This window comes from Dromaius novaehollandiae, chromosome 9, assembly GCF_036370855.1.
Source record: "Dromaius novaehollandiae isolate bDroNov1 chromosome 9, bDroNov1.hap1, whole genome shotgun sequence".
Classification (NCBI taxonomy): domain Eukaryota; kingdom Metazoa; phylum Chordata; class Aves; order Casuariiformes; family Dromaiidae; genus Dromaius; species Dromaius novaehollandiae.
This window is the reverse complement of record NC_088106.1, coordinates 24,630,720-24,649,941: the sequence shown is the minus strand read 5'-3', so window position 1 is coordinate 24,649,941 and position 19,222 is coordinate 24,630,720. Positions and strand designations below refer to the sequence as shown.

General features: G+C 36.4%; 1 protein-coding gene across 1 annotated transcript; it reads right to left on the bottom strand.

Moving 5' to 3' along the window:
* Positions 1 to 927: 927 nt before the first annotated feature.
* Positions 928 to 17,907, bottom strand: RBP1 (retinol binding protein 1). The gene is made up of 4 exons (XM_026109684.2): positions 17,835 to 17,907; positions 17,032 to 17,210; positions 3,948 to 4,049; positions 928 to 1,153 (listed from the first exon to the last, which is right to left on the bottom strand). The coding sequence occupies exons 1-4, from the start codon at positions 17,905 to 17,907 to the stop codon at positions 1,100 to 1,102; spliced, it is 408 nt and encodes a 135-aa protein (XP_025965469.1). The 3' UTR covers positions 928 to 1,099.
* Between the last annotated feature and the right edge of the window lie 1,315 nt (positions 17,908 to 19,222).

Here is a 19,222-nt window from a genome sequence, read left to right as displayed (position 1 = left end):
GGATTGAGTCCTTGAAAATGGCTGGTTATAGTTGATATAGGAAACACTTATGACACTGTGTCATGTGCTAAAGGTCTGATCCATCAAGCACCCTCTATCCTTGAGTTCTTTGAACTTGATGTGAATTGGTGATGCTAACTGCATATCCAGTGTGTTGACAGACTGAAAATACAACAGTTTGGTTTGTAAATTATTATTAATATAACTGATGATTAAATCAGTGTTAGAAACTGCTGGTCCACCACTTTGCTATATACTAGTCTTCATGAGAACATAAGCACTACAAGGAGTCCTCATGAAGTCTGCAAATGATACTGTACGATGCAGTGTTAGGCATACCTTTTGTGTCATGTGTGCTTAGTTATATACAGTATCTGGCAGTGATCTTACTACTAGTTTCTTCAAAATAAGAAACAAAATCAATATGCCAACATTGGCTAAAGCATATAGAAACGAATTGCCCGTTGGCCACACTATCTGTAAGTACTGTTTTTCCAGACTGTTGATCCATATCTTCACTTAATTTGAGAAACTGGGTTTCATTTCTGGTGGAATACTTCCAGTGAAGCAGTGGTCCATTGGAGCTGATGGTAAAATTCACACTGACTTCAGTGAAATCAGATTTCAGTGTACATTAAGCCACAAACTATAGTTCTACTTCCCTTCCCTACAACAATGATTTAACACTGCTTTGTCAGTGAAAAGAGATCTTGGAAATAACACTGCTTTAAGGCCCCTTGCCAGGGCTATGGAAATGTGATTTCCATTGTAGATGAAAAATGAGCTCATTGGTTCTTAAACTTGTATCTCGTTTTATACCAAACGTTCTCTAATTTGGTGTAGTCAAGAAGTAAGTGCACATACATTTACAGTGTTTAGTATCTTTAATTGGCATTTCTAAAAATAATTTTACTTGGAATTATTTCTTTAAAAATGATTTGCTAAAATATTTTATGCAAAGTCTGACTATACAATTCTAATGTGATCTTCATCTCTTTGTTTGCTGTCTTGTCCTTGATGATATACATTACTAGCATTTGGAGATACGGTGGTAAGTCAGTAAATTCTACTGTTCTTCACTTCTGTATCAGCAGTAGGCTCACTGTACCTTCTTAAAGACCTGCTTACACTTGACTCCACACACTCTTATTTCCTAGGAAGAGACAATGATTGAAAAATACAACTTTTACATAGGAACCATGCATTATATATTCATATGTCTGGCTTAATTTGAATTCACAGTTTTTGATAAAATTGTGCAGATGCAACAATGTTTCTGTCTTGGGCATCGATTTGAAAGGCATACTGCCATTTACACTAACTTCACTGAAGATGCAGTTTAATCCTTTCCATTCCTGAAACTGTTTGAGTTAGATCTGAGAATTATGCACAGTATGTGCATGGTTGTGTAGAGGTGTTGACTGTTTTTGGTGGAAGAAGAAGAACATGTGGAACTTCTTAAGGGCTGAAAAGACAAAGTTTATGACCTAGCAGAATAGACATACTTTCTATTCTGAAATATAAGACTTTAATAAAGCTGCCAGAACCTTCTGCGGAAACAGAAGGCAGAGTTTCCTGGGTAGTTATGCACATTTTCTTATGGACTTTGATAAAATAACATAAAAAACCCTTTGCTGGGTCAATAACCCCATTGGGATATGCCGCTTGAATTCTGAAAGCTCTAATAAGAGAGAGTGGTTCATGATGAATTGATGCAACAAGCAGACTGATACAGTGATTTTAGTTAGGACCTGTTTTGTTCACTTTATATATAGGTAACCTGAAAGAAGGAATGTGCAATAAGGGCTAAGAGATCTGCTGACAATGATAAAAACCTACAGGGCAGAAGCAATCAATACAATAGAAAAGGGCAATAAAATTCAAAAGGAAAAGGAGAGTGGTCAAAGAAGTCACTCAAGTAAAATAGAATCTGAGGAGGAAAAAGAGCTACAAAGTACAGACCATAGAATGAAACGGTGAAAACAGCAGGTGATAAACTACCGCAGGATATAGTACTATTCTCCACAGAACTGTGCAAAAAATTAAATTAACACTTGGCTCATTGTGTAAAGTTCGATAAGATCATAAAACTATCGAAGTATCAATTTTTAGAGGTAGCTGCCCATTGTATGAAAGAATTCTCAGGAGTACTGGACCTAGTAATCTTAGCTGGTCAAAAATAAGATATTAAATAGATCTCTCTTTTACTGTATGTTTAAGGAGAGAGTTACATTAATGAGGATTCCAAGGAGTAAAGAGGACATATTTTGAAGTTGCTGAAATACAAAAAGTGATAAAATTGAAATATTGCAGATTTGCTTGTAAAATACTTGGGGACTTCCTTTGCATGAAGTAACCTTGCACTGACCGTTGTGTACATGTGAGACAGATCATGATAAATCGTACAGGTGGCAGTGAGTGCACAGATGCTTCCATGGACTGGCAGATATGATACAGAATCATGACAGCCTTCTGACGCAGTCAGAAGTTCTGAAGAAGTTCTGAGACCAGTCAGGTTCCCTTAGGGTATCTAAAGTGGCACTAGACACATATGTTTAAGCAAGTGAATCCCAGTAATGACTTCTGAAATTATGAGGCAGGGTCAAGGATAGGAAGTGGTCTGGCCTGGAGGTCCATGGCCAGGTTATATAGCTACAGCATGAATCAGCATGGATGGCAGAAATCTTGGCTGAAGAGATTGGTGTTGGGGGCAGCAAACTGGAAGAGATAATGACTACAGAGCTGGCAATGAACAGGGACCGGGACCTGCAGAGAAAAACAGGCCAAAGAAATGGAAGCGGAGCTAGTGGGATTGCTTCATATAAGATGAAGGCAGCAAGGTGTAAGCTGAGCTTCTGGGCCAGACGTTGTATAGCTAATTGTGATCCGATTGCCAGCATAGAATCTGAAAGGGCTAATGCTCTGGGTCGTGGTACCCAAGTGATGTGAAACTGGGGGCTAGGGTGGGAATACTGTAGTGTGTTTGTGTGCAGGACAGAGGAATATATATAGATGGAAAATTCTGTAGACTGTTTTTCTCTGCTTCATCTCTACTTTCAGTGAGACCATGATCTCAGCAATAAAATGATCACTCACACAGTTACTCCCTCCCTACCTGCATTATATCAAGTATGTAGTCCAGATGATAAGATCTGTCACATACGTTCCCTTCCCAAACTGGTTCCTGTGACTTACAGTGTTTCCTAAAAATTATGTGTAGTACTAATGGGCTTGGGGTACTGTTGCAAAGATTTCATACATACTTATGCTATGGATTTGAATATTTAGAGAACATCCATTTAGAGTAACGAATACCAATAGTACTGAACAGTGAACAACAATGGAAGTTAGATTTTGTTGTCTCAGCTGGAAGAGTGCCTTTTACCAAATTGATGAGACAATGTGGATGCTATAAAGAGCTATGTGAGAAAAAAAATAGTGATCTTCTTTCAGGTCCTGTTAACTTAGAAAGACAGAAGTGATGATCTGAAAGAACATGACATTTCAAAAGCTAAATGGCTGTTTCAGTTCTCTAGGCTATAATGCAGTCTGGTCTGTAATTATTTTAGAAGAATAATGGTATATTTTCCCCTTACGGCTTGTTGTTGGATGCATAATTTCAGCAGCTCCCATACTGCCTACTACACAGAGTATACAAGGGACATTCTGTTACATGTCTTCCTCAGTGCAAACATTTCAACCTGATATGGCTGGACAGACAGTTAACACAGAAAGAGTACTGTTTTGAAATCAGGTAAACTTTGTAAGGGACATAAAAGAATAATGGTCGCACATGAAATTATTGCTTTAGAAACAAGTCAAATGCAGCATTAATATTTAATTATGTCAAAGTAAGCCAAGATAACATAGCAAACAGCTTGCTGCTTTACATATGACCATTTGAATAAATAATACAGTGGCATTTGAAACCTGTTACATGATCTTACCAGGTGCATTTCATCACCTTCAATCCACTGGGTCCAACCACGACCTTCTTTTTCTCCTTTCTGTACACAAAGAAGCTTATCTCCATCCCAAGATACTGTGGTCTAGCAAAATAGATATGTTCAGTGTTGCTTTAGTATTCTCTTACATAATGCTTAATAGTTTCTTTAAAGCAAAACTTCTCTCTAATGCAATAAATGATTAACATACTCATAAGAATAATAATTATACACAGAGCTGTAACACTGAGGATAATTACAAAAGAAATGAGCTTAAGTAGAAAGTTAATACCCACTGCCTCTTAAAACCCAGAAGGATGAGATAAAGTTGGCTCTTTAAATATGAGAAAAAACACCACAAATGCCTGTTAGAGTGCACTCCTCCCCCTGCTGACACAGACAGCAGCAGAAGAGATATGCAATCTAACACTATGTTTGCAAAAGAAGCTGAAAACTTGAGCTTCAGTTTCCTTTTCCTGCCATACGAATGATTCTGCACCACTCTACCTGAAAGCAGTACCCACCTACTGGCAGCTAGAGAAGAACACAAAAGGCTTTTAAATACTGAGCTATGTTTTTTCTCCATGTCTTAATCAGTCCTCTGTCATCAGGCAGAGCTGTCAGTAAATTGACAACTTTGCCAGCATTCTGTAAGTAGAGAACTACATTTGTTTCTTCAAAAGAAAATATAATAAAACTTTAGTCAGTTGACAGAGACTGCTACACTCAGTGAGACTGAAAATGAGTACCCAACTACAGAATTACTCTTGGTATTTTTTTCAGTTAAGCATCTTCTTAATTAGTCTGCTGGACAGGGATAGGCTTGAGCCATACAAGAGCAAAGATTTTCAGGATTCATCATAGCACTTTCGTGAATATCTGTGCTATCCTGAGTAGTTCAGTGGAACTTACATTCATAAAACTATTTAAATGTATGAGGGTGCATCCTACAGCTTCTTCCTGTGCTTAGCCTTTACTGACAATTTGCCTTTCACTTCTCCTTAAGATAAAGAATAGCAATATTCTGTAAAATTTTTAAAGAAGGAAGAGAAAGAGCAGTGCCAATTTATGCTCCATTAAGATAGACTAACACCAATATTAGCACAGTTCTTTGAAATGAGCTTGTGTGAAGTGAATCTGAGGACAAAATACGGAATTAGTCTGCCTTGTGGAAGTCTTCAGGCCACTGCCTGTACCAGTCAAATGGTCAAATGTGGAGAGAATATGAATTCTGAACTATCATTAAAGGAAAACTTACTGTGTTCATCCTATGTAGTTTCTAAGAAAAGAAGTTAGCCTACATTTGTCAGTCTAGGAGTTAAAAGCAGTTCAACATTCAAAAGCTACAGAGCTACACAGTATTTATTTAATATGTGTATGTCACAAACAATTAATTCTTAAATGATAACCATGATAGCCACTATCTATAAATAGGTATAGCCAGCAGTCTCCACCCATGGGAAGCTTTAGACTAAACAAGCTTAGAAAATGAATCACTAGAAAGCGCGTCGGTGCAGATAATCATAGGCAGGGCATTGTTAGTGATCCCATATAGTGTCTGTCTGCACCATATGGGGTCTCTGCAAACAAACTCATTTGTCCTTGCTAAAAATCTATCTGATCTGTAAAATGCATTCACAAATTCTTCTGTGTTCACACGTGTAAAATAACCTAGTAGTAGATGACATTTCAAAAATACAACTCCTTTTAATGTGTAATATGCTATCGCAGGAAAGGACAATACAGTAGGGAAAAGCTGTACTTAAGAGGGTTAATGTGGTTATCATGGTTTAGATTGTCTTACATATCTGTTTTGACTTTATAGACAGTTGTCCAGCTGGAGAGTTGGAAGTAACAAATTATATCAGTTAAAGTGAAAAATGTTTAGCTTTTAAGTCAACTTCTCTAATACTTTCTGATGATTCTAAAAAAAACAAATGCATGAGAAAACAAACATTATTTCTACAGATGACCTGGAGATGAAAGGGCCGTTGTGGAATAAATGGTTTATTATATTCAGCTTTGCTTAGTAATGGTACTTATTTTTCTTCGCTGAGTATTAGCTCAGCATACCTTAATCATCAGATTAGTTGTATAGTTTAATATTGTTGGCTTACATGTGAATTCAAGTGTAAATATATACCATGATAAAATAAGATCCAACTTCATCATTACTACTAATGTTTGAAGTCAGCTGTTGTGGATATTATGAAAATATTCACTAGTTTAGTACACTTTGGGGGAATTGAGAAACATTTGCAGCAGTGCAAGGAAATGTTAACTTTTTAAGCTTCCACGGGTGGTTCAAATTGTTTCATCTCAGAAAATGATGCACTTTTTTCTCTTGCTTTTTTGTTTTTCCAATCAAGATTAGACATTGCTTTTGGCGATTTGGTGATAGCCACAGAAAGTTTAACACCCCAGACTGTTAACCAAGCTGTTTTATAGCCAGAATTCCCAGTTATAACATTCTATATTCCCTTTGAGAAACATAAATATTGAAGGGATATGAGTAAACCGTACAGTTTCTATTTTTGTATGTGGCTATTTCACTGCAAAGGTTAAAAAGGACAAAATGTATTGCAGGAGAACATAATGTTCTCTTCTTTGTTAGCAGAAACAACAGCTTACTGAAAATAAGATTAATCGCTAGCATTTTTATCTTGTCTTTCTTTAGGTCAAACTCCAATGTCTGATATAATAAAAGACCCAACTAACACAGAAGATAGAAATTTCCCTTAACTCAGATGGAAAAGAGTAGTGAGGTCTTCCATTACAAATATCTCTCTAAAGACACACAGAGTATTAGTCGAGGATGGATTTGTCATAGCTGTTACACATGTGCTGGCTGCCACTGAGTCTACACTCTGCCCACAGCTAATACACAGCAATGTCTGCCTTAGAGCATGTCCAAAAATTTGAGTCAGAACATAGTAATAATATTCTAAAAATACCACTGTTGGTAAATATTGGCTCTTTTATTTTATATAAAAGCAACAATTTATTTCTAAAGATTGGATCTGGATATTGCCGTTGTATAACTAGGAGCCAGGCACTAGAGCGGGCTATTAAGGCATTCTGCTGTATGAGATTTTTTTTGTTGTTCCCTCTCCCAGAACATACTTATTATCAAGACAAAGAAATGCTTTAACTTTTATGGTAAAGCAATTTTTCTTACAAAATTAGGCATTTATAATTCACTATATTTGCCATCATTTTGGTAATAGCATTACCTAGAGTGTCCTGGTTACAGAGACTGAACTACTGGCTGTTATCTGGAATGACTGAAAAACTTTGCCAGGGCTCGGTGAGCACAACGTCACTGGACAGGCAGCTCGTCCTCCTCATTTTCCCCCACAAACAGGAGGAGGAGAATGAGACACACTTTAGGGCCACTGGGGAAGCGGCAGCTTCCTGATGGTAACAGAATCAACTAGATGAAAATGTAGTATTTCACTACAACTGAAGGCTCCCTTCTTTCTCAAGCACCCTGCACTGCCTGTAGGATAAACAGAAGATTTCATTTATTGCTGTCAACTAGTCATCCTTCTTGTAAATAAAATACATCTTTAAAGAAAAACAGTACTATAAACATTTCCTATAGCTTACAGGTGGTACATAATCTAGTTCATTATAAGCAAGCTTAATCTTAGCTTGCTGAAGAAGAGGGAAGCACTAATTTTGATCCCTTTATAATTCAGACAATGATATGAGTGTCTTGGAAGGACTCGGTTAGAGTTTACCCTTTTGTACAAGCACTCTCCTTTCTTTATGTACGTGGAACATTTGTTCAGTGACTACTGACTGGGAGAAGCACTATAACTCCAAAAATGTAAGATAGCTTTTGGGTTTATAAATGCTAATGCTGTTCATATATTAATTAGAAAATGAATCATTTCTGTCTTCCCTGCCATTTTTCATTTTCTCTAAAAAGACCCCTTAAATTGTTGTAAACATTAACCAAAGCACAAAATACTGACAACAAAAGGGAAAAAATTATCTGGAAGGCTAGAACAAATGGTGGAGAGATGTACATCGTAGATAAACAGGACTGCCTAACAGGCGGTGGTTGAATTCTCTTGTGCATAATACTTGTCTTGAAAAACTGTACTGTGCTGATTCCTTTTTTTAAAAAAAGCTTTATTCCTCCAGCCTGATATCTTCCCTTGCAGTTCCTAAAGAAAGATGGACAGAAGGAAAGAACTTATTAGAAGTGTATCATGTGTCATTGATCAGTGTATCATTTCAGTGAGCTATATAAACTAGCACTGTGTAGGGATTAAAAGAGAATATTGCGCAAGAATTTCTTGCTTATGTTCTTGAGTCTGGTGCTTACTTACTATCAATCAGATCTTCTGGCTAGGTAATTAAACCTGAAATTAATACATCTTGGGTCAAATAGATCAAATTCCTTAGGAAACTTCAATGGAAAATTGTGATTAATGTAACTAATGTATAATGTGATCAAAAAATATTGAAGGAGAACAAGGAAGGTTAACCAAGGGAGATAAATAAAGTGGGTCTTGCCTCAGTAAGGCAAAAATTCTCAACCAACAATAAATTCTAACCAACAATATTGGTTTCTCAAAAATTCTAACCAACAATATTGCACCTCTCTTGAGTTATATACTCTGCATTCTTGAGGTATAGTGATTGAGAATGGAGCTCATCTGAGAGGTGAAGATGACAAACCAAAGCAGTTATCTCAGGCTCCACTAGATTAAATGTAGTAATCATCCGGGGGTGGGGGGGAAGAGGCCAATACCTTATCTTTTGCCTGTGTCCCAAAAACTCTGATGGCATTTCTGTCTGAGTGAGGTTAGGCAGAGAAAGGTTACTTTACAAAAATATTTATACTGAATTCACTAATCGAATTATTATCTTTGAAATCTGAGAACACTAAAAATGTTGCAAATTTTCCTTTGTTTCTTTATGATTTATGTAGTCTTAAACTATTTTGTGCACTTAGATATTTTCCTTGTATTACTTGGCCATTCACATACTTGTTTTTAGTGATTTAATCTGTTCTTGTTATGAAGATTTAAATACATGTGTATAGAAACGCTGTATTCCTGAAAACAAAAGCTACAAAATTAAAGTACTGCTATTGTTGTTTCCAAGTATGAGACAAGGTTGATTTATTAAATGGAATATTCAGTAAAAACAAAACAAATCTATCAACTATGTATTTGCATTTTCTCCAGTAGCAGTAACAATAGTGAAGTCTTGTAGTATTACAATAGATATTACTTCCAACTTCTAGTGGTAAGTCATATTGACCCACAGCCAGAGATACTGACTTGAGTAATTTACTGGAATTTTCATCAAAATAACTGCTTTATCAGAAAACTCTTCATTTCCCAGTGAGGTCTAAATGCAAAAACGTTTGATGCTGGCTCCGGACAATGCTTCTCATTCCTATAGTGCTGTTCCTAATGTGCTTGTTTGTGTCGTGTGCTTTGCCTTGAAGAAGATACCTAATGTATTTTACTGGTGAATGGAAGAAAATAACAAAAAATATTAAAAAAATAATCCATAAACTTTCTTGCTGATGCTACATAGATTCTAGACAGATTGCATTTACAAATATGAATTGCAGCTACCACCTTTCATCAAAAATATGTTATTGATTTCCCATCTTTGGGAGAAACACAGCATTAGCACTTCTATTTTTCTTCTAATACCCTTCAGAGTGTTGTCTCTATATTATGGTGCAGCAAATGACTGCATAACGCACTCCATGCTCCTTCTCAACCTGGTAATTCTGTGTTCATGAGAATGACCGGTCATTTTACAACCGTAATTATGATTTAAGAAGGATTAAATACCGGAAAATGATTGTTTAGGTCAGATAGAGGGCATAGGAAAATCTAATTGGAGCTGGTTAACACCAAAAAAAAGTGATAGAATTCTGGGTCAAACATGGCAATGTATCCAATTAGATATTTATTAGTTACTCAAGATAAAGCATTTTCATGTGAACTTAGTACTGAAGTGATATAACAACATTTGATATGCAGTTTTCAGGGGAAATTTTCATCAACTAAAGTTCTGATAGAATAAACTAAAGTTTTTGGTGTCACAGCTACTATCCAATGTAACTATGAAAGGGCATTCTGTAATCTCCTAGTCGCTACCTATGACTTTCTGTGCAGGATACCTGCTGCACACTTCTAATGGCAGGGCTACAACCCTGTTCAGGGTTTCTCCTCTCTGCCACTTGTAACTCCTCTCTTCTGTCTCAACAAATTTGTAGCTGGCTGGTTGGTGACAGACCGACAGGTTACTGAGGAAAGAGCACACTAAAGCAAGTAAGAAAGGATCCATCTCACAACATTTTCCTGATATAGATTCCTCTTAGCACAGAACAGAAATCAGGCAATTAGTTTTCATTCTGAGCAAAGTCTGATCCAGGCATACTGGGAACATGTAGAAAATCAAATCAGGAAATCAGAAATATCTAGGTAATTCTTCAATGAACACCAGGTTTGATTAGGTATCAGTAACAGCTGAGACATTCTAGAGGCAAATAAGAGAACGATTCATGAAGGCATTCTGTCTGCTTTGTACCAATGCTTAAAGCAGTTCACGTTTTTTTATAACTAAATTTTTTCAAGGTAGACTTTCTGCGTTAAAGCTACATGCACTTCAGCTGTTCATTGTTTTCATGGAAGTTTGAAGCAAATCTTGGTAAGTTGGGCTCTTACATTGCTCCCGAGAAGTGCTATGATGACAGCACTGTTAATGTATGAACTACTGTGCTACAGACCTTGAGTGAAGAATGTTGGAAGTAGCAGTTACAGAGGTATACCAGGCATCAAGAATGAGTCATTATGAGGAGGCCTCCTCATACTTTCTGCAGGCCCAGTACTATGGCTGTGTTTAACAGTCCTGAATCTTGACAAGGTACTGGCTAAAATACCCTATTTGTGAGCAAGATGATTTTGTGCTGGAAAATAATAAGTGGCTTCCAATTAGAGCACTTCCATATTTGAGAACTTAAATGGCGAGATCATGCTATTTCATAAGGCATGCTCAATATACATGGTCAATAGCTTCCAAAGCAGAAATCTTTTGAAAATATATGAACTTAAAATTTGATTCAGAGAAATCAATAGTTTACATCACATTACTGCTCAAAACTTAAGTTTTAAATTTTATTAAGAAGATACCTAGTTTTTTTTGTCAACATAAAACCAGCTTAACATGATCAGGATAAGCAGCTATGAAAGAGAAGCTTGACCATCTGAAAAAAGATCACATACAAACCACAGAAATATTTCTTGTTGGCTAGGTTCATTTACTCCATTGACAAAAATGTATTGCTCATTTTTCCTGTTCATAACTATTCAATGCATTCCAGACACTTTTCCAAAATCTAATGGAGACAATTCTGATAGTGTTGGGGAATTATGATTTGAAGTGATGATACTGTTTTGCCTCAAAGGCCAAACTGGAATAAGGGTTCATGGTTGTGTCTCCCAAAGAACCATATCTCTACATAGAAAATGTGTATGACAATTATGGGAAAATATCTAGCATACACTCCCTAACAGAAGAATTAGTGGTAGGATTCCTGGACTTTATCTCCATATATTGTTGCTGGACAAAGGCTATACACATTGAGCTATGCTATAAGCCAGGTGGGATGGTAAAGTCTCTGTCAACCTTTCTGTCCCTTACTAACTTGACTTCATCCATGTAGAAGCACTAATAAATCCTTCCTGCCATTTCATCATTCCTGTTCTTAGCTGTGCAACAACAGAAACCCTGAAATTTTCTGTAGGAAAAAGATGATAGTGCAATACAATGCATTTCTTAGCTGCTTGTGTGGCTGGCAGATATGACACCTTGCAACAGGTATCTACAGCTACAGGACTCCAAAATGTGTTCATGGAATTACACACTTGCTCAGATCTCTATTGAAAGACAAGCTGGTTATAATGGGCATTGTGTACCTGACTGATAAGCTTACTGAAGTTCACTGTAGTCAAAAGACGAGACATCTCTACAAGCAGTATTTTGCTCCTACAGTTGTCAGCATCTCCATTGCTAGCAAAGTGGCTTGGGATCGGATTGACAAGTTTTAGATTAAAGGGCAAGCTGTTGTCAGATAGGGTCAGGTCTTAAATGTTTGGATTGCTTATTCTGAATCTTTGCTTGTAAGAGCAACAAGGAAAGCAATGATTGGAGATGTACCAGGGAGTAAGAAACTTCATGTGCCAAAGCTACAAGCTACACAGGTGACAATATGTGGTAGGAGAAGGGGTAGAATCAATATTTTGGACAGTGCATAATGTTTTATTTCTTAAGAATGGTAATTTGTTTTCTTACCAAAATAAAATAGTAAGAATCAATACAAAAATAGAAAGACTTGCATATATCCTGTGCCAGAAGAAAGTATAATATAGCAGATCCAATTCACTTTGTGCAAGGATCAGAATCGATTCTAGGATGTTTATTGTTTAAATTAATGTGTATAATTGATTTACCCTCTCTGTAAGTTTAGCAAAATGCAATTGTACATAACACTAATGTTTTGTCATTCAAAATCCAATTCGATAAGTCTGTTTCCCAGGTTTTCAGCTGATTCTTTCTGGTTTTACATTCAGCATTCATAAACCCTTGAACTTTTTAGGATTCACACAAAGCTGAAACACAAAGCATTTCCAAAACCACCTCCCCTACAAAGATTTGGTGTGTTAGCAGTGATTTTTGTGAGTAACTAGCTCAAATTTTACTTTAGTCTCAGGTTTTAGGCTGGAATCTAGGACTGCAAAATTCAAAATTAATGACATCTTGAATTGTATGACAAGAGATTCTAGACATCTGATCTGGCATCACAGTCCAGATATACCAAGCATATCACTTACAGATAATAAGCACTAAAGCCAAAACAGCATGCAGTGTGAAACAAGGCAGAAAAAAAGAAATAGCTCCTCTTTATTGAGGCATAAAGTGATTGAGTGGACCAGAGTTTTAAAGTGCCAGAGAAGGTCCAGGAGTGGATCTCTGTTCTCTTGAACCTCAGAGAGGTTGACAGGAGGACTGTCCTTCCTCACTTTCAGACAGCAGTTCATAAAAGTTCAGAAGTATCAAGAGAAGACTACACGAAGACTACTTTGTTTGAATCAAAACTGGAAAAATGTCAGTGATTATTCCAACGAGGGCATGGGCAAATTTATACTATTGCGGAGAAAGTGAGCACTAGATTATGTACAGATAGGCAACAACATAAAAGCACTTCCTGCACTAACCACTCTAGAACAGTATTTTTTCCAAAGCAGTATATGAGGAAATGCTTACAAGCCAATATCAATAAATTGAAATAATTTTTAAGGAGAAAAGGACAAAATTTGAAGAGGTAAAGAAACAAAACAGGTGAATCAGAGGGACTGCTGATCTTGTGTCTTACTAGAAAGGTACAATTTATTTCAAGTATTCTCACTCTGTAGGGGATCTCCACTGAAATTCCAAGTATCACTGGTGGTTGTCTTTTTGGCAGGAAAGTCTTCATTCCAATACTTACTCTAAACTAGGTGAACAGCTGTGAATTTCGCTTATGGATAGAGGAATCCTGCTTAAATAATAGTTAAATAAGCTTCATGAGCCGTGTAATTGTTTAATAGGGCTCTATTCTGACCTTGCAGCAGTATCAATGAAATTATGCTTAGAACAACTAAATTTCATTGCATTTTTCCTGAATACAAACTAGGCAGGAATCGGTGTCACATTATACATTTGTTATTTAAAACTGAGCCATGACCAGTTTCCAACAACTCTTCTCCTTTCATTAGGATACGGCACGTGTAACTAGCATAGGTTTGTGTGACAGAATGGTTGGTCAGATGCCTAAGAACAATCCTTATAAGGCTGTCTTAATCATTGAATGATTATATATTTCCAGGAAGCTACTTCATATGGTAAGGTACATGAAAGATCCAACGAACCATACATTTTTGAAACTGCAGATTTTTCAAAAGAATAGGAAGAATTAATTGAAGCATATACCTGAAGGTAGGCTGTGTGCTCATCAACTAATTGTTATATTCAATAATGGAACCCCAAACACCCATTTGATGACTTAGCCATGCTCATGTTCTGCTTATGTTCTGTTTTGGTTAACTTAATTGTTAATATGTAGGATTCCCTTCTTTCAGTTTCAAATTCATGCTATTTTAATTGTTTACCAGTCCCCAGTCATTCCCTTTCCAGTTTCAATGTAGGAATAAAACTATTGTGGTAAAGAGCACAAGGCTCTGAATTAGTGAAGTATCCTTCATGTTCTGAGTCAGATACTTGATTTTAATGCAGTTAACACGGTGTTTTCAGTTATCCAAGAAATTCTGCTGTACTATATCTAGTCCTTCCTATATTTTTTAAAAAGATCATTTGCCCTTCTTAGTCTCTGTCAAAACATAGATTTATTCTGGATAGTGTGAGCTAAACCATTTCGATCTCCTTCAAATGTTTGGTTGTAACAAAAAATTATAATGCAAAAAGTAACACTGACTCTAGCAGTAAAATAGTTAGAAAAATAAAAATTTTAGAAAAAAGAAGTTTTGAATCTGAGCTTCCCCATTCTTGACTTGGAACAAGAAATGTCAACTTTTGTTGTTTTTCACTTAGCTTTTTTATATACTTTTAACTGAGGTAGTAAGCAAATATAATCTGAAGATACATAAGGTAACTTAAAATAAGAATTAGCAAAATTTTTTTAGCCTTTCCTCTTCAGACAGTATTAATTTGGAATTATCCTAGTTACGCTGTACCCTGACTGGCTCAAAGACATGTTTTACAACTGAAAGGTGAACACAATTTCTGTGAATTACACACAAGAAGATCCAGCCAGTTCATTGTGTTAATATTATTTTTACTGATGTATATTAACTCTAGTTAGATGACTCCTTAGATGTATACTTCATTAAAAGAAAAATAATCTATACATATTGGATGAGAGACTTCTAAGGTAATTTTTGCACAGTAATTGCTCAGCTATATAGATTAATGTTTAATGTGTAATTTGTCTTATCCATGTTACTTTGAACTTCTCATGCATTGAGCTACTTGGACGAATAACAGGGTAGTGAGGAGAAAAATTGCCCAATGTTCTGCTCAGTCCATGATATAGATAATGATAATTGATTCATAATCTCTCCCACTGCCCAGGTTAATTATTAATGATAAAGTCATTTATGCCATGCAGCTTCACCAGCTATGGATGAGGAAAGAAAACATCATGGTGGTTTTCCTCATAATGCCACTCAGTATCTCTTATCACCTTCATTATCCTTCTTTCACAAGACTCTTTCTGGCCTGTTGTAGTTGCTTAAAAACTGCAAGCCTTGCCTGATATTGTGGTTTTCAGGTGTGGACAGAAGAGGCTTCAGACAGGCAGCTTCTTATGTTGTTGCCTTTGGGAAAGCTGATGTCTCGTCAAGAAAAGAAATCTTTAATAAGAAAATTGAACTATAAAGTATGATACATTGCTATAGAGGCAGCAATTAGAGTGACCTTAATTGTAGAGCTGCAGTTATTACCTGCTTATGATGTTGGCGGCCAAAAGGAATATCAATTTCTGAACTCTTTTGTGGAGTGACGTGCCTAAGTCATTCTTACCAAACAAACAGTCAGGGTTAGTGACCACTCCTTTGGTCTTTCAGAAATGGCAAGAAGATGGTGGTACCTTCTGCTTCCAAGGCTGATAAAGCATTTTGCACTAAACAGTCAAGGGATAAAATGTTTATGCAACCCTTGAAAGTAGCATGAACTACGTTCCACTCCAAATCTAATTACTGCTTTAGTGATAGAATAAACTTTCTTTAATTTCTCCTTTCTAGTTCAACATTTTGAATTCTTCACCATCACTAAATTTGACAAAATAGGATAGAGAATATTGACCTGTTACGAATAGTGAAATGTTTAGGGTGAGGGAATGGGGATCTCAATGTTTAGATCTACTGAGCATTTCAAACAAAGAACAGGGCAAGGAGCATCCTTCCGTCTCTCCTGAATCTGCTTTTTCAGCGAGGTGGTTGTCTGACGTATTTTGTAGAACTTGTCGCAGGTGTATGCTAGACAGCCTCACAGCACAATTACTTCATTCCTCCAGGTAAGGATGTTTTAGTCTAGAGTTTAATGGTATTTAAGTATATTGATAATGGTTAGTTTGGGACATTCTGTATGCACACAAACAAGTACAACACTAATGAAAACACAGGCAACTTTAGACATTTTTAGTGCCTGAGAGGTTGGGTAGAGGTTTTAAGCATTACTGTTTTCGATAGTAATTTAGCCACCTAAATCTAAGTCTTTCTTCAGGATTATAACTGTTCAGTGGATCTGGACCTCACTGTCCTGATTAAGTACCTTCCAGTAGTCAAAAATGTATTATGACTTCAGGCCATTTCACTTCACACAAATACATTTTGCTTCTCCCTTCCTTGAAAACATACAGTCTGATTCAGATAAAGAACTTGGTTTTCTCTTTTTTTTCCTGTTAATTGGTATTTATCATTCATGAGTTAGGAAATATTGTCTCCCTGGCAGGAGAAAAAACTAATACAGAGTCCTCAGTGTTGGCTTACTGATCACAAAGATTTGTTCCAGTAGGCTAATTAGTGCATCCGCTCTACCAAATACACCCAGGAAGGTGGGATCACAGAAGCAAGAACAAGAAAAGCAGCAACTTCTAAGCAGCTGGCCATTCTTACTCATGGGGAATAGCGCCTGATCCTGCAAACAGTGGATTTCTTTTACTGTAAAACATTACTCAATGCAGAAATTCTAAAAGTCTGGCTGTAAACAACTTTTTGACTAACAAATATCCCAGTATAACTGAGTAACATTTAAATGAATTCACTATTCATTCATTAATGAAATTGTTTCATGCTCCTGCTTAAAATTAGCATTACTTAAATGCTAAAAGCTGTATACACATCTCAGCAAACTGAGAAATACAGAAATAATCTTAGGAATAGCCACCTAAAATGGCTTACAAATGTGCTGGTGGCAAGGCCGTGGATTATTAATAATTATTCCCAATCTTTTTTTTTTTTTTGTCAGTTGCTACAGTTCTAATTCTTACCATGCATTTGCGATCATCCACCCCAGCTAAATCCTCCTCAAACTCCTTTCCTACATCAAATTCCATGATGTAGTTTCTAAAAGTGCTTAGAGTTTTAATGATCATATGATCCCCATTCTGAAGGATTTCTTTGTCAGGTTTTAGCAAGTTTGCTATTTTTCTTACAGCAACATTTACATCTGAAAAAGAAAAAGAATTATTTTAATCCAGAAAAGTGTACCACAAAAGAGGATTGTAGCTCTTGGGAGGACTAAAGTGAACAAAGATAAATAAATGTCCAGATCCTTTCAGGCCAGCTCGCTTATTAGGAGGAAGTCTGCAGCCTAACTCTGTTAACTTAAATAAGTCAATGTTTTGACTGTTGCTTATGCTGAACCCCAAATAAATCCCACTCGTATTTGACAACTAACAAGGTCATCAGCATTGCTATGGAAATGCTGGCATTTTACATACTTCTTCATCAAATGCAAACACACAAAACTGCATCAAGTATATTCTTGTGTTTGTAGCACACACAAAATTTTTACTCTTTTTCAAATTTTGGGTTGTTTTTAAGTTTGAAAACTGCCATTTACCTCTTTAAGCTACATAGTTTAATCTCTCTAAGTGTAAACTTCAAGATGGTAAAAAGTAGAGGCTGTTTAGGATAAACAATTTTGCATAAGGCAGTTTTTACAGTGTATTCCTAAAAAGAAATCTCACAAAAATGATACAGACTGTACAAGAAAAAACAGATTCATGTCAAGACTAAGACAGGTTGCATTTATTCATTATTTACTAAAGAAACATGAAGGGAATCTTACCCAGTGCTTTCAGATACTCCTCAAAATTGTCATTGCTGACCATTTTCCAGTAGCCATTGAAATCTGCCGGCATCCCTGCTCTAGGTAATTGTCAAAATCAAAGCCTGTCTTAGAACAGCGTGTTGATTCTCCACCACACAGCTCACTGCCCTTTTTTGTGGTGAGCTTGAATTCTGGTTTCTTTTATCTGTTTTTCAGACCATGTAGCTATGAAAGTCCTCCTAATCCGATTATTGTTGAAGCGTTGCCTTTAAATCCTTCCACAAGGCTGAACCTCTGAGATTTGTAATGACAGCAGGATAACTTGATTTAAATGCAATGAAACATTCACCTTCCATATAACGTCTGAGAGGATACTGATTATCTGGTGATCCGTTTTAACCATATTACTCTTCATTTTTCATGCTACTTAGAAATAAGATCTTTTAAATGGCTTTAGTTTAGGATATTAGCCAAGGCTATACAAGTGCTTATCTTTTGTGTTTTTGAGGCGAATCCTGCTTTCTTGAATATTTTCATGCTACTTTCTGCCTTATTCTTTTCAGAAGAAGAGTCATACAGACTCTTTCAGTGAAAGTAAATTGTGTCTGGCATTATTTTAACTTGTTCCACGAGCCCCTCAATTCTGGAGTACGACCACTGGAAGCTGACTGGTTGGTCAACTGATGGCCCAGAAAGGGCCAGCTGGGTGGAAGCTTGTATTAAGAAGCAATGGTTGATTCTGTATATTGATAAATGCTACATGCCTATCGAATGTGTGCTGAAAACTGAAGATACGATAAGAAGCATAACTTAACATCTTATCTGATACCAGTCTGCACCAAAGCATCCTATACCCCTGCTTTACTCCTGTGGAGCTCCTACATAGAAAGTGTGCTGATATTTTTATTTTGCAGTGGGAACACTTCTGGATTTGAATTCACATGCAAATAGCACAGCAAGCTTCTTCCCTCCCACTTTCTGTTGATTCTTCTTGTATAGGATATCCTGCTGCAGAGAGTTGAAATAAGGACTAAATTGCTCATCCTGACAGATATAAGTATTGTGCATACCAAAATATTAGCTATACTGAATCTTGTAGTGTATTTTAATATCCATATATCCCCTCACAATACAACTTTATTTCAGACTTAATGAGTTAGAAAAGAAATTATCAGCTATAAAATGTAGTATCTTGTTCTTGCTACCTGTGAAGGAACTGAATTTTACACAGTGCCACAGAGTATGGACCATTTGAGTAATCAAATTTCCTCAAGAGAGCACTCTTCTTCCCCTACATCTTCTTCAATTCATTTTCAGAATGCTTAAATACTTAACAACCTTAAATATCTGGTTTAGATGCTGCAATTAGAAGGCTAGTATCCTCATATAGCCAGTGAAAAAGAGGG